Source organism: Sminthopsis crassicaudata, chromosome 4 (assembly GCF_048593235.1).
Source record: "Sminthopsis crassicaudata isolate SCR6 chromosome 4, ASM4859323v1, whole genome shotgun sequence".
In the NCBI taxonomy this organism is placed as follows: domain Eukaryota; kingdom Metazoa; phylum Chordata; class Mammalia; order Dasyuromorphia; family Dasyuridae; genus Sminthopsis; species Sminthopsis crassicaudata.
In genome coordinates this window covers 184,805,114-184,821,016 of record NC_133620.1, presented here as the reverse complement: position 1 = coordinate 184,821,016, position 15,903 = coordinate 184,805,114, and the positions used below count along the sequence as shown (strand labels likewise).

Sequence of the window (15,903 nt, the reverse complement as noted above, 5' to 3'; positions counted from 1 at the left end):
TAGAAAGAATACGAATTATATAAGATCAGTGTAGACACGGATGACCTATGATCTGTAGCAATGAAAGGAAAAGAATACTATGTTCTCAAAAATATTGGTTTTTACTGGTCTACAGGTAGTACCTCTCTCATTTTGAGTTATATATCAACTAGTGAAATAAGAGTAAAATGCAGGAGATAGTTTATTCTCTTAATGAAGCTTAAGTAGGGAATATACATTTTATCTCAAACATACCTCTCTACATACATGTGTATGTATATATATATCTCTGTGTTGTGTGTGTATGTGTACCTTAAGTGCTAGTATGCTAGTCTTAATGCACTTTCTATCAGAATATAGAGATAGTAAGGACAAATGAAATTTAAAATAGATTTATGTAACGTATATATGAGGTACACTTGCAATTAAAGAGACTTTTTCTAACTTCAGAGAACATGTTTTCTACAATGAGGATGTTTGGGAAATAGCTGCTGAATCGCTAGGTGGAAAAAGCCATATGCATTCTCTCTAGTGTCTAATAGTTAAGTACTTCTTCAGCTAGTATTCACTTGATCATTCATAACACCAAGAATAAAGCCAAACAGACTTATTTCTCCAAGAACCTTTACCAGTTAGAATAAAAACCTAATTCCACAGTTTAATTTGTTCTGACATGTTTTTAACTATCATATGCTTTATTCCTAACACCATTAGCTATAATAAAATAACCTGACTATAAAAATGTAGTTATTAAATGATTCAAACCTGATAGGGATTTCATGACAGATATCCTATATTAGCACAAATAAGGAAGTAATGAGAAATAAACTAATATATTTACTATGAAACAAAGAAGCACAAAAATTTTATTTTTGTTAAATAAGATAAAACATCATTTCAATGTAAAGATGCCATCTTTATTTACAGGCTAATAAAAAAATATTCAACCCAACTTAACTAGTTATATAATACAGTTGTTGCAAATATTACATCTTTTATTGATGAGCCCAACCCTGAATAGAAGGATAGATTATATAATAAATAATGTTATGAAATAATGTTTAACATACATATGTATAGAAAACACCTTTGAGTTTCTGAAGACAAATGCAAAAATTCCCAACGTGGTAAAAATATCACCACCAAGGAAATTCAATCATCTTTTGACAACTGTCCAGTTACCTCTGCCACCAAGGAATTTTCATTTTTCTTAAATCTATCTCAATATGGTCCCATGTTATAAGTCAACATTCTGTTATATTCTAAACAGTCATTACAGATGAGAATTCTTTAGAAAATGGTCTTGATGTTAGATGTGTACATATGCTATGGTCATTATCAAGACCTTTTCACTACACACACAGACACACACAGAGACACACAGAGACACACACACACACAGACACACACACACACACACACACACACCTTTCCAAATCATTCTTTTTCATGAGAGTCTGGTTTTGTCTTAGAAACAATTGTGTAAATTGGTAATAATTGCTATATATTGGTGATTTCTCTTTTTTATAAAAACGAAAACATGAATACTGCTTTATATTGGAACCTTTTCTTAAATCTAATTCCTCTTTAGACTAGGGTCTGAGAGGTACAGTCATGAGCAAAACAAAAAGAAATTGGGAAATCATCCTGTAATTCCTCAAAGTGCTACACCTGCAACAGTTGCCAAAGCACCTGTTATGGCCACTCATTGGCAGGAAGCACAGATTTATTCACAATAACATCCTAGCAACAATGCTCTAATCTGGGGCTTCAAAACAAAATTGAAGAAGAGATGAAGGGGAGACAGTCATAGAGGTATCTACCTCTTTCTATAAGTCTCTATTCAGCAGCCCTTGAAAAACTACAGCAGCAGGCTGTGGGATATCAACAAAGAAATAAAGAGTAGTGTTTTCAATGACTTTGTCCATTTCAGGTTGGAGTTTAAACTCTGGGGAAGGAATTTCCAATCCTTCACAATGACCTTCAAATCACATTATCATCTTCACAGGTATCTAGGTTCAGGATCATAATAATGCTTCATAAATCTAAAAGTTAGTTCTTTCTGACCAACAGTTGTCATCTTAACATATTTAAAAGTTTTAGTTACAGATAAAAAGGAGGAAATTCTCTGAAAAATGTGAGTGTCACCATCATCACTTACTGGCTTTATGGAAAATAGGAGGAAAAAAAAATAAACTCCATGCCCTAGGGGAATAGTTTTTAGACCTGTCACAATAAGAAACCTCACAGCAAAGCATTACAAAAATGAACACACACTGAAATCCAACTGCAGATCTTATATCATGCATGAAAAAGCAAATGCTCCCCCCACCCCCCCAAAATTGATGTTAGAGCAAACAATGATATGCACCTTGCTTGCTTATTCAGTTCTACTATTAAATACTAGCTTTTGCTTAAAGGCAATGTTATGTTACAGAGTATTTTAATATTAGTAACAATATACAATATGAAGTGCACTACTATTAAAAATTTAATATGGAAATAGCCAAGTAGAGTGAATGAAACTGTCCCCCAAAACAAAACAGCAACAACAAAAACCTATCAATGAGCAATAGTTGTTATAAACAAGATTTCAAGATTTATAAATAGCAAAAATCACTGAATAAAGTATATACATTTTAAAGATTTCTCTATAAACAAATATATAATGCACCTAGAAGAAGCTAGGAACCTTGTCCTGCATCATATAACATTTCAACATTAGACACTGAATAAACTGATATCATTCTAAAGGCCGTTTAGGTTTTTGTTTTTTTTTCTCCATTTTTAGGGTCTTTAAAACAATGTTGGCAAAACTCATCTCTTTAAGTACAATGCTTTGACATTGCCTACTAGGGTATAGTGGCTTGCACAATGAGAGCAATCAAAATAGATTTTACTCTTCAGTAAGAGAAGCTAGGACATTTGTAAAGTTTGCATAAGAAGAATAAGGAAAATAGCTACAGACATGGAAAAACTAACCAAGACAATTACTGTATCAAGTTTCCTAATACTTCATGTGTGCCCTGAGCCTTGAGAAATATTAATTATCAGTTACTTTAAAATTACTCTTCAAAGGCAATGTATTTCACGTCAACAACAATTTTGAACTTTTAAGTACCCGGACTATCATGGCATGACAAACTGTATGAACAACTCAAAATGTGTAAAACTAATAATAAAAAAAGGACACTAGGAAGGAAACCTAGGACTGACCAATGCCATGCACCTGCATCAACATAATTGTGAACAGATATTTTACACTTATTTGAATTTTTAAAAAACAAAAAAGTATAATGTGCAAGAACTCTTCAGAAATTATTTCTAGTGCAGCATTGATTGACAAAGGTTTACTTAAACTATTTTTTAACTGCACTAAACAAAGCTGAAAGGCATTCTCATTACATCTAAATGATCACTAAGAAATGATTAAGGAATAAAAATCTGTAATAAATAGAAAATTAAATCATTCCTACAATTTTGAAATATTTAAATGTGGGATATTTTTGTTTTGTCTGAAGTTAAGCCCACTTTCCTGCTATTAACAGAATAAAATTTTGCAATTTAAACACCAACAATATAGCATTTGGGGATATACTTAAAACATTTTAATTTACTCTTTTGTAATTAAAGGCTATTTCCTATTAGATTCCTGTTAACACTGTCCTTCTGTTAAGTGAAAAAGGAACCAAATGAAACAATTATGCTTCATTTTGTACCTTTAAAAGCTTAGTAATATCCCTTTGGGAAACACATGCTTTGGTGCTCACAACGTTAAGAAAATAAAAATTGCTTTACATGCAATTGCTAATTATGGTTTATCACAGAAAACGGAGAGTTTTAAACATTTAGAATTGCTCACAATGAAGCCCTGAGGTAACTGCCTTTTATTTCGGCAATAAACAACAGCCTCCCCTTGTTTTAAGATAGTCCTTTTTCACAACCTCCCCTAGTATATAAAAATCCTTAACAGTCTGAGTAACAATATTGCCTGCAGAAAATACAATTTAATAAACCAATTATGACAAAGATTCTGATGACTCAGCTAATTTGGATGCACTGTCATCAAGAGGAGTTTCACTTGAGGTTCCCAGGTCTCCATTTTCATGTCCATCAATTACTGGTTTCTTATTAAAACCTGGAAAAAGAGAGATGGAATAGAATGCACATTAATAAGATGGGAAAAGAAGGATTTTTGATTTTATTTTGCAAGGGAAAAACTGTTAATAAACTATTAGTTATAAAGTGATATAATATGCTCCAAATTATTAAAAGGGATGTTATTCTTAACAAAAGGCTGCTCAGAGACAGCTAGGTGGCGCAGGGGACAGCGCACCAGCCCTGAAGCCAGGAGGACCTGAGTTCAAATTTGGCCTTAACACTTAACACTTCCTAGCTGTGTGACCCTGGCTAAGTCACTTAACCAATTGCCTCAGCCAAAAAAAAAAAACTTTGGTACAAAGCAGGAAGAAGCTAAGTCTAGTATTAAATTTGAGTGTTGGATAAACTACAATAGTCCCTACATAAACTACAATAATCCCTACATAAACATAATGAATCCTTGTTATTGATTAGCCTTTAAAGAATGAATGTGTATAATATGATAATCTGTGAACATGTCATGGCATGAGATTTGCATAATTTAAATAAAATTTTATGGAATATTATATAAATTATACAAATGACTCAATCTGAAAAGACTAAAATAATATTTTGTTACTTCTCATTGCCTCCAATTTAAAACAAAATGAGCACAGAAATACTACTCCTTAAACTTCTCACTTAGTAAACTAAAGATTTTTGTCATCAAACAACTATTAATAATGTTTTTAAAAAAATCAAATATTTACTTTAAGGAATTTAAACAATACCCTTTTACCTTGCAACAATTTTATGTCTCCACTTGCACTTTTCCGATGAGCAACAGTATTTCCACTTCCCTCTAATTCATCAAGATACAAACGATAACGGTGTCCACTTTCGTCCTCATACTCCACGTTTTCATCATCAGAATCTACCTCAGGAGCAACATAAACTACTTCAAACTCAATCTCTCCTCTCTAAAGTGGGAGGGGGAAAAAGAAGATAATTGCTCTCAGTTAAGCAATTAGAAGTTTTAAAGGATCACTACCATTGAGAAGAGGTAAATTCCAAACATTTTCTTTGAAATTAATTTTAATTCTTATGAGCAGAATTACATTTATTTGTCTACTAATTAAGTTCATCTAAGATTATTTAGAGAAGTGGATATCTTCAACAAAGAGAAGATCTAATTCAGTTCCAATTGATCAATGATGGACAGAATCAGCTATACCCAGAGAAGGAACACTGGGAAATGAGTGTAAACTGTTTGCATTTTTGCTTTTCTTCCCAGGTTATTTTTACCTTCTGAATCCAATTCTTCCTGTGCAACAAGAAATTTGGTTCTGCACATATATATTGTATCTAGGATATACTATAACACATTTAACATGTATGGGACTGCCTGCCATCTAGGGGAGGGGGTGGAGGGAAGGAGGGGAAAATTCGAAACAGAAGGGAGTGCAAGGGATAGTTGTAAAAAATTGTAAAAAAAAAAAAAAAAAAAAAAAAAAAAAAAAAATTTGACAGTACATATGTACTATCAAAAAAAAAAGTTATAATTATAAAATTAATAAAAATTTTTTTAAAATTATATAGAATTTCTATTAACATACTTGATAATGTGACTTTTACCTCAAGCAGGAATTCACCATAAAAATGATGATAAAATTATTTTTATATTCATTTTAATCTTGTAACATTGAATCTAAAGATACTGAATAAACAGAATCTTCCTTTAAATAAGTTTTTTATATCAATACAAATTTTTTGTCTATTTATTAGCATTCAAAGTTTTGAGAAAAATTTTATCATTTGTAGAACTTCCAATATTACTTATGAAAAATATTATATTTGAGGGTTATTCTAATCACAATTTTAATCTATTTGTGACTGTTTACTTTAAAAAAAAATAATGGCAGTATTTTATTTTTAAAAATACCAAGTCTCTGTGTGACACTTAACCCCAACTGCCTTGCAAAAAAAAAAAAGAGAGAGAGAGAAAACAAAACAAAAAAAATGCCAAGTCCTTCCTTCAGCCATATAGTGTAAGTAGCTTCCAATAAAGTACTTTAGGTACTTTAAGGTAGAATCTGCCTATGTGCAAATGACTATAGAATTTTTCTTACTGGATGAACTTTTTTTTAATAGTTTTTATTTACCAGATATATGCATGGGTAATATTACAACATTGACAATTGCCAAACCTTTTGTTCTAATTTTTCCTCTCCTTCCCCCCTCCCCCCAACATGTCAGGTTGACCAATACATGTTAAATATGTTAAAGTATAAATTAAATGCAATATACGTATACATGTCCAAACAGATGTTTTGCTGTATAAAAAGAGTAAGACTTTGAAATAGTACACAATTAGCCTGTGAAGGAAATCCAAAATGCAGGCAGACAAAAATAAAAGGATTGGGAATTCCATGTAGTGGTTCATAGTCATCTCCCAGAGTTCTTTTACTGGGTGGTTCAGTTCATTACTGCTCTATTGGAACTGATTTGGTTCATCTCATTGTCGAAAATGGCCACATCCATCAGAATTGATCATCATATAGTATTGTTTGTTGAAGTATACAACGATCTCCTGGTCCTACTCATTTCACTCAGTACTTACTGGATGAACTCTTAAAAGAAATACACTGTGTGTTCTGTTCTTTTTATTATCAGCACATAAATCTTAATTTCTTCTAGTAATTAAAAGAAATAATTATTTTATTTGGCACAGCCTGTCACCATATTTCTCTTTAGGAGTTGTTGAAGTAGGTGAACTTGTTTTTAAAAATATACTATTTCAATGTAATTTGTTTCCTTTCTAATCTTATGCATTTTATTTCATGTATTTCAAAATATCCTGAAGAGGTATATTGGCTTCACCAAGCTGATAAAAAAAAGAGATTTGCACTAGGCAAATCTCATATCCATTTCTCTCATGTAAAATGGTGCTATTTTTTTTTTTTTAATTTTTTTTTTTATTTTTTATTATATATATATATATATATATATATTTTATAATATTATCCCTTGTATTCATTTTTCCAATTTACCCCCCCTCCCTCTATTCCCTCCCCCCGACGACAGGCAATACCATACATTTTACATGTGTTACAATATAGTCTAGGTACAATACATGTGTGCGAATATCACTTTCTTGTTGCACAATAAACATTAGATTCCGAAGGTACATGCAACCTGGGCAGACAGATATTAGTGCTAACAATTTTCATTCCCCTCCCAGTGTTTCTTCTCTGGGTGCAGCTACCTCTGTCCATCATTGATCAACTGGAAGTGAGTTGGATCTTCTTTATGTTGAAGATTTCCACTTCCATCAGAATACATCCTCATACAGCATTGTTGTTGAAGTGTACAGTGATCTTCTGGTTCTGCTCATTTCACTCAGCATCAGTTGATTTAAGTCTCTCCAGGCCTCTCTATATTCCTCCTGCTGGTCATTTCTTACCGAGCAATAATATTCCATAACCTTCATATACCACAATTTACCCAACCAAAATGGTGCTATTTTAATGTCTGAAGTTGTTAATTTAGTGCAATGAAAGCACATTAAAAGATGAAATAGAACATAGGTATTTCTGTGGAGTTAATATATTTACTTTGATCATCCTCCAGTCAATGTATTTTGAAACTATATGTGTGACATATAAAATAGAATTTAATTAAAAAAAAAAATAAAAACACATTTGTTTTAGCATTATTACTCTTAAGGTGATTTGTATATTAGAAGATACTTTGTATATGAGGTAAGTAGGAAGAAGGTATAGATACATACATGATAGTCAAACAAGCTGATCCTAATGAAAGCCCTGCTTACTCAATGGAGGAACAAAAATGCATATCAATAATATCTGAATTTACAAATTACAATGCAATATATCATTAAAAATGATAACCCTAGTTATGTCAATCACATATAGTATTTGTAAATAGATGAATATAATAGATCTGTGAAATCATTTATATAACAGATACTACTTCTCAGTTGGATTTTGGAAAAAGTTTGTCTCCAATGAGTGGAATAGTGTGAGCAAAAGACAAATGTAGGAAGCCTGGGTCTGGATTTCAGTACTGCCGCTTAGCAGCTGCCTAACTATGAACAAGTCATTTCATTTTTTTAATGAAGTTTACCAATTTATTTTGACAAACACTTTCCATTGTTATTTCCTCATTTAAACAATGAGAAAAAGAAAAACAAAATCTTTTCATATCAAAACTTCAGTCTAGCAAAACAAATCCTCTCATTGGTCATATCCAAAAATGTATTTCTTTTCTTGCATTTTAAACTCTACCACCAGTCTGGCAAGAAATCGGTGAAATGTGTCACGTCAAGTCTAAAATTTTTCAAAGTTCTTCAACACTGTAGCATTTCACAGTGCTTTTAAGGTTTGCCAAACACTTTATAAACAGCACATTTTATCCTCATATCCTGGAAGATAGGTACTCTTATTATACCTATTTAACAGGTGAATAAGAGGCTGGCAGTGATTAAATGACTTGCCCCCAGGATCACACAGCTTTTAGGTGTCTGAGGGAAAACTGAGTTCAAGTTTTCCTGGCTCCAGGTCCAAAACTCATTTTCTCTTGTTTCTCATTGTTCTTTCTGGTCTATAAGACTCCATTAGCACTTAGTAAAGTGCCTGGTAAAAAGCAGAATCTTAGTAAATGTTTATTAACTGACTAATTCAATAATTTTCTAGTTTTAAAACTCTCTACTACTCATCTTTAAACTGATTTTCCTAAATCATAGATTTTATCAAGTCATTCTACTGCATAATTCGTTCAGTAAACTCCAATGGCTCTCTATTATATTCAGGATAATGTTTAAGATCTTCTGGTCTTTAAATTTTTTCATAATTTGATCTTCTCCTACCTTTCCAGTCTTAAGATCCTATCTCCTTTCATTTACTCTATAATCTTGTGACATTGGCATCCTTGCTATTTTCTACTCAAGATACATTTCCTAACTGGGCATTTTTACCTTCACCCCATGTTTTGTTGTTCAATCATGTTTCAATTGTGTCCAACTTTTCATGACCCTGGTGTTTTCGTGGCAAAGCTTACTGGTTTGCCCATTTCCTCTTCCAGTTCATTTTACAGATGTAGAAACTGAGACAAAAAAATGTCTGAGAGACCAAATGTGAACTCATTTCTTCCTAACTTCAGGCCTGGAATTTTATCTACTGTGCTATGTAGATGTCCATACTTATATTATTTAATCTGATTCCTTGTTTCATTTAGAAGATTGAAACCACATGCCTACTATATAACCTCTCTATCAGTTCTACTCAAACCTTATCCCTATCTTTCATTAAGATTAATCCTTCTACCTGTGTTCTTGATCCCATACCATCTAATCTCCTCTAAGATTTTTTTCCAATAGTATTTTCAATCTTTCCCTGTTATTTTGCCTCTTCCTATCTGCTTATAAATATATCTAGGTCTCCCCAATGTTAAAAGAAAAAACTCCACAAAACTATCATACTGATCCTTCTTTACTAGCTAGTTACTGTATTCTCTTTCCTCTCACTGCTAAACTCCTACAAAAAGTTGACAACACCTAATTTTCCTATTTCCTTGTCATTTTTTAGTCCCTTACAACTCTATTTAAACTACTCTTTCAAAGGTCATCAATGATCAATTTTTTTTTTTTTTTAAGTCATTACCTCCTTGACCTCTTTGAGTCCTGATCCGCCCAAAAAAACCAGAGTGGTTCCATACCATCAACAGCAGGGCAAAAATAGTAATATATTTATTAAACTGCTGAGAATGAGAAGACAAGTTATGCTATGACTATGAGAGGCATACAGGCCTGTATTCCTGAGAAACTTAACCTTCTTTTGATTTCACAAATAATGTTTTTTTTTCCAGGTTCTCCTCTCTGTCTCTTTCATTCTCTTAATTGTCTTCCTGACTAGAAAAGGTGAGCACTACTAAATATTTGTTCTTAGTCCTTTTCTGTTCCCTTCCTATAAGTCATTTTACTTAATCTTGTTTACTTCCATGGGTTTCACAATGACTTATCACAGATAAATGACTCCCAAAGCTCTCTAGCACTAAATTTTCTTTTAAGCTACATATCCAAATATTTTCAGAATATTACCCCTTAATTCTTTTAGTACATCAAACAATATACCAGAGATTATTTTCCTCTCTAGAATTAGTTTTGTCTCTTGTATCACTATTTTTGTGAATAGCACTACCACTTAACTAGTATTACAATGTTTGAAACTTCAATTTCCTTTGATTCTCCACCTTTCATTTATTTCTTTTGGAAAGTGACATTCTGAATTTATTATATATATATATATATATATATATATATATATATATACACACACACACACACACACATGTATATATATATATATATACATGTATATATATATATACATGTATATATATATATACATATATATATATATTCAATACTTTTATTTTCCCCAATCTTATGTAAAACAACTTTTTACATTTGCTGTTAAAACTCTGAGTTCCAGAATCTTTCCTTTACTTCCCACCCCTAATTAAGAAGGCACATTTCAACTTTCATTTATAATCAGTTCCTAATTTCCCAATTTTCCAGATCCACTATAACATTATAGTTTTCATTTCTACCTTCCTGACTAAAAAAAAATTTTTTTAAACAGATATTCCTTATTCTACCCTTAATCTCACCCTTCAATCATTCTTTAATTATAATATTAGATTGATCTTTCTTACATATAGATTTGGTCATCCTATTCTTCAATTTTTTCCTATTTTCTAAGTAATATGCAGACTCGTCTGTCTGGAAATCGAATTGAGAATAACCTGGTGTCATTCTACCTTTATAAATTGATCTTCAAATCGCACATGGATTAGTTTCTATCTAGGAGAGGGGGGAGGAGGAGAAGCAGAGAGAAGAATTTGAAATACAAAGTTTTGCAAGGGTGAATGTTGAAAACTATTTTTGCATGTATTTTGAAAAATAAAAAGCTATTAGTATAAAAAATAAGTATATATATATATAAATTGATCTTAAGACACTCCTATGCTCTGATCAAAACTCTGCTGGTGTCCTAAAGACACTGTAGGCTTTCTGCTGCCATGTTGTTTTCATGTTGTTCTTTATGTGTGATGTTTTTCTACTCCTTCATTCTCTACTGAATTACTACCAGTCCTTTAAAGATCAATTCAAGTGTCCCAACTTCCATGAAGCTTTCCCTTCTTTCAACCCTCCAATCACAGGTAACATTGTTTTGAACTAAACATATATCATAACACAAACATCTATCATATATATATAAAAATTTCGAGTTAACATATGTGCTTACAGGCATTGTGTTAGCACTGATGATGTTACTACGCATCAGTTATATGTAGATATCATGTCTAGACTATAATAAGCACTCTGAGAACAAGGTTTGTGTCTAATATAACCTTCGTAACTTCCTTTGAACCTAGTATAATTGTCTGCACAGAAAAATCTTTAATAAATATTTAATGACTTTAATCTAATAAGTGGCTATAGGTGCTAAATACAAACTTATAACTCTGGTAACTTCATCTTTTATCATAAGTAGTCATTATACTATTAACCATTTTATGTGTCATGCACTACTTTGGCAGATTTCTCAGAATAATGTTTTGAATAATTGAAAGAAATATTAAATTTCAGTCAGAAGCTAATGAAAATAAAGATGTATTTTTTGAACTAAGTTAATCAAACCCTTATTCCCAGCCCCTTGGAGTGCCACAGTCTCAGATCAAGAACCCTTGTAATAAGTTGATCAGTATTGTAATAATGACTTCTAGTTCACAGCTATGCCAAATTACTTAAATATTCCCCTTGCTCATATTCTCAGCAGTTACTCTTCTAGAGGTCACTATATAAACAGTTTCCTGCTATTATCCATTCTTCATACTCCCTCCAGTCAAATTGGATTATAGTAAACATTGTTTCATGTCCTGGCAGTAAAACTATTAAATAAAATTTCTACTTATTCAAAGAACATTCTTTGAGGTCCCTCTCAACTCTAAATCTATGACCCTAAATGTGTACAAATCAATGTTTTAATGTAAAATAAATCTCTGCTTTACAAATAATTTTTAAAAATTGCCAATTAGTGAAAGTTAGTGAATAACACAGCCTGGATCACAACTAGGAACTTCTAGGTATTTAAGTGATTGCTTAGACTACTGAACTGTGCTACCATAGAACAAGTTTTACAGGATAGAAATAAAAAAAACACTAACCCACTATTAATAGGTTACATATTTTGAGTTAAAACTCTTAATGGATTTGTGTTGAACTCATCCACAATCTTCTGCCTAAATTCCTTTGTGACCACATTCATTTACAAGTTTGGTTGATTCTAGTTAAAAGTGCAGGCTATGGCTATATGACTGTAAAAGAGATCTTCCTGCTATATTGGCCCCTTCAACAACAGACTCTAAACAAACAAACTAATCATATGTAGACAACAAAAATAGACAAATATAACTTTAGCAAGCCAAAAATCTAAATCCTAACAAGCAATTCAGGTATTAAGTCCTGACATTTTATACTATCTAGTATAAATTCTTACTCTTTGTCAATCAAGAAGTATGTATTAAGTAAATCTGGCATGTTAGGTACTGAGGATACAAATACAAAGTAAAACAAGTACCTGATTCTAAGGAGCTTACATTACTTCAAGAATATGTAATTTCATTTTGGAGACTTGTTTAAAGCTATGTACTCTGCTTGAAAAAAGTGGTTTTTGAACTGTTTGTTTTCCCCTTTCCCCCATCTAAATAATTAGCTGGCCACAAGAATCTGAAAATAAGTTTCTCTAATGAATGTTGATAAATCTTAAGAAATTCATTTCTAGTTTTCTATATTTTAGTTATACATGGCTTTATTCATGCTTTAAAATACTCCATATATTTCAGAATCAACTGCTAATTTAATCTAGATCTTATTAGATAATTTGAAAGAAAAAAAAATTTCCTTGAAAATATTTTGACATTTTTTCTTTTTATATCAATTTCCCGATATATATCCAAATATATCATCTACCTTTCCCTCTAAGAAAGCCATCATCTATAACAAAAAATAAAAAAAGGAAAAGAAATTCAAGAAAACTAATCAACACATCAACTCAAGTACATTATATATGTAGTGTTCCACATTCCTACTCTCCCCAGCTCTTCAAAGACAAGAAGTATGTTCTCATATCACTTTTTTGAAGAAAAACTTGATCATTATCATTTCAGTCCACTGTTTCATAAAATTTCCTTTAATGTGAGCCTGACTAAAATGGTCATTTTGAAAAGTCCCAGAACTTCAATAGTGAAATCACATCAATATCATGATTCCTGAGAGAATTTACAGCACAGAAAAAAAAGCTTTTATATGTATGAATGCATGTGTGTTTGTGTATACACACACACACACACACACACACACACACACACACACACACAAATAGCTATATGAATGTGGGTAAATATATATATATATACACACATATACATATATATGCATGTATGCATATATGTGTATGTATATACTGTCTTATAATACAGAAATAAAAAGAACAAACTGATAGTCATAATTATACAGGCAGAAATGAACTTACTTGCTGGGAAAGAATAGTTACAGCTTCTTTATGTTTAGCATCTCTCAGGTTAACTCCATTGACTGCCAGAATGGCATCGCCAACATGTAGCCCTCCACAACGATCAGCAGGTTGTCCAGGATGGATTTCAGAGATGAGAATTGGAACACCATGTTCCTTTCCACCCTATCAATAAGAAAAAAATAATTTAATTAACCAGTTTTAATCACAACCAAAATGATCAAATTAATATTAAATAAATTCATAAATAATAAATAAAATCATAAAAGCATTTTCATAAAAACTAATTTTTCAATTAGATTTTCAAAAGTCATCTTTTACTAGAAAATGAGAGTTCCTTTATCACATGACAATGAATCTCAAAGACTAGTAAAGCAACCTTATTATCTATCCAAAACCAAAGTCACAGGCCCTCTAAGCAATAAAGCTGTCAGAAGTAGAAGCCCATGTCCTCATAAAGGAGATATTGAAAAACTCACAGGCCTCAACTATGACATGTGAATATTAAGATATATAGGCAAAAAGCAATAACAGCCAATAACAAAGGAACCTTAAAATCCCAAACCCAAACAAAAAAAAAAAAATTCCCCACAAAACTAAGAGAGTCACTTAGTATAGCCAACAAATGTTTCACATTTGTTTCGGGATATTATTTCTATTTATAATCATAATGAAATTTATAATCGACTGGAACCATCGGAAATAAAAGTTTAATTGTATGTAGAATATATTCTTTTGGCATTTAAATAAGCTTGTTATTTTCAAAAAGTTCATTCATCTGCACTTTATTCCTTGAAGCAGGATTATCATAATAAACACAAAAAGAAAAAGCACCACTTCTTACTGTAATTGAAATGCCAAGACCTTCATGATCTTCTTTGAGGAGAAGAACCTTTCTAATTGGACCAACACCTTGACTTTTCTTTAAGGAATCCTGATCCTAATTAAAATGGGGAAAAAAATTAAATTAAATTAAGCTTATTGTATATAATTATACTAAATGATGCTACTGATTTAACTCTACCACATAGCCTTCAATTAGAAATCCTTATTTTGGGGAAGGACAATAGGCTGTCAAATAATAGCTGCTAAGAACTAAGGGGAAAATAAAAAAAGCCTTAGAGTATTTAAAGTACAGTGAAGATTCAAATATTTTTTGAACTATTCATTTTGGACTTAAACTATCAGCTACATGACTAATAAATTATTTTCATCCTAAAGCTAAGCAACTAAAGAAGAAATATGAGACTTTTCACCCTGGATACTCATACTCCTAGCTCCTCGAGAATAGATTTATGTACTGTTATTTTCTTTTTTGCCCCAGCTTTTCTATCCTCACTCAACCTTGACAGTAAGAAAAAAATATTAGACTATACAAAAAAAAGGTGATTATTTTGCATGCCATCCTATAAATCAACTGAAGAATCCTGCTTTTCAGGAGAGGTTTGCTACTTTTATTCTGGAAGAGTAAAGAATCATATAAAAGACTACTGATATGATTTCATCCTCTTAGATCATCCCTTATTACTTATACATATATGCCCCATTACTATCTCTCAAACACACTTACAATTCTAAATCCAAAGTATGAAGAAGTTAGGGAAGAGGGCTCACTAACAATGGAAGAGACAGCATTAGCAATGAGTGTGACCAGCAATATACTATATATTCATCAGATGAAGATAAAAACAAATATTATGAAGACATAAATTATTTCTCTGTCTTGGAATTATCCTCTTGCAAACATAAAATACCCACATGAACCAAAGGGTAAGATTTTTTTCTTTACATGCAGCTGTTGTAATCAGATTTGATTTGGATATACCTGAATGGGTAATAAAACCAAGTAAAAATAATAGTAATGGTGAAAGCAGATTACTTTATGTATATCTCCAACTTTTTCCTCATTAGCTTAAGATCAGATAAGATGGCACAGTGAATAGAACATCAGCCCTGATGTCAGAAAACCTGAGTTCAAATCTAGCCTCAGATACTTAATACTTATTATCTGTGTGCTCTGGGCAAGTCACTTAACCCAAATTGTCTTGAAAAAAAAAAATCAAATAAATGGTAGCAGTATCCCGGAATCTGCATTTTAAATTTGATAACCAAACCATTCTTAAAATGTTTGCAAAACTGTGTCTATCTATATAATGTACATTGTTGTTCAGTCATTTCAGTCCCCATATATCTCTATATGGGGTTTTCTTGGCAAAGATAATAGACT

General features: G+C 31.6%; 1 protein-coding gene across 2 annotated transcripts in view; it reads right to left on the bottom strand.

The window, feature by feature from the left end:
* Positions 1–2,452: 2,452 nt before the first annotated feature.
* Positions 2,453–15,903, bottom strand: part of GOPC (golgi associated PDZ and coiled-coil motif containing) — a 38,367-nt gene continuing 24,916 nt past the window's right edge. The window contains exons 5-8 of one of the 2 annotated variants that reach the window (XM_074310016.1): positions 14,521–14,616; positions 13,677–13,841; positions 4,859–5,039; positions 2,453–4,117 (exon numbers count right to left, since the gene is read on the bottom strand). In XM_074310016.1, the coding sequence (XP_074166117.1) occupies positions 3,999–4,117; positions 4,859–5,039; positions 13,677–13,841; positions 14,521–14,616 (561 nt within the window). In that variant the 3' untranslated portion in view covers positions 2,453–3,998. The remainder of the gene's footprint in view (positions 4,118–4,858; positions 5,040–13,676; positions 13,842–14,520; positions 14,617–15,903) is intronic. The other variant, XM_074310015.1, reaches the window with a different exon arrangement.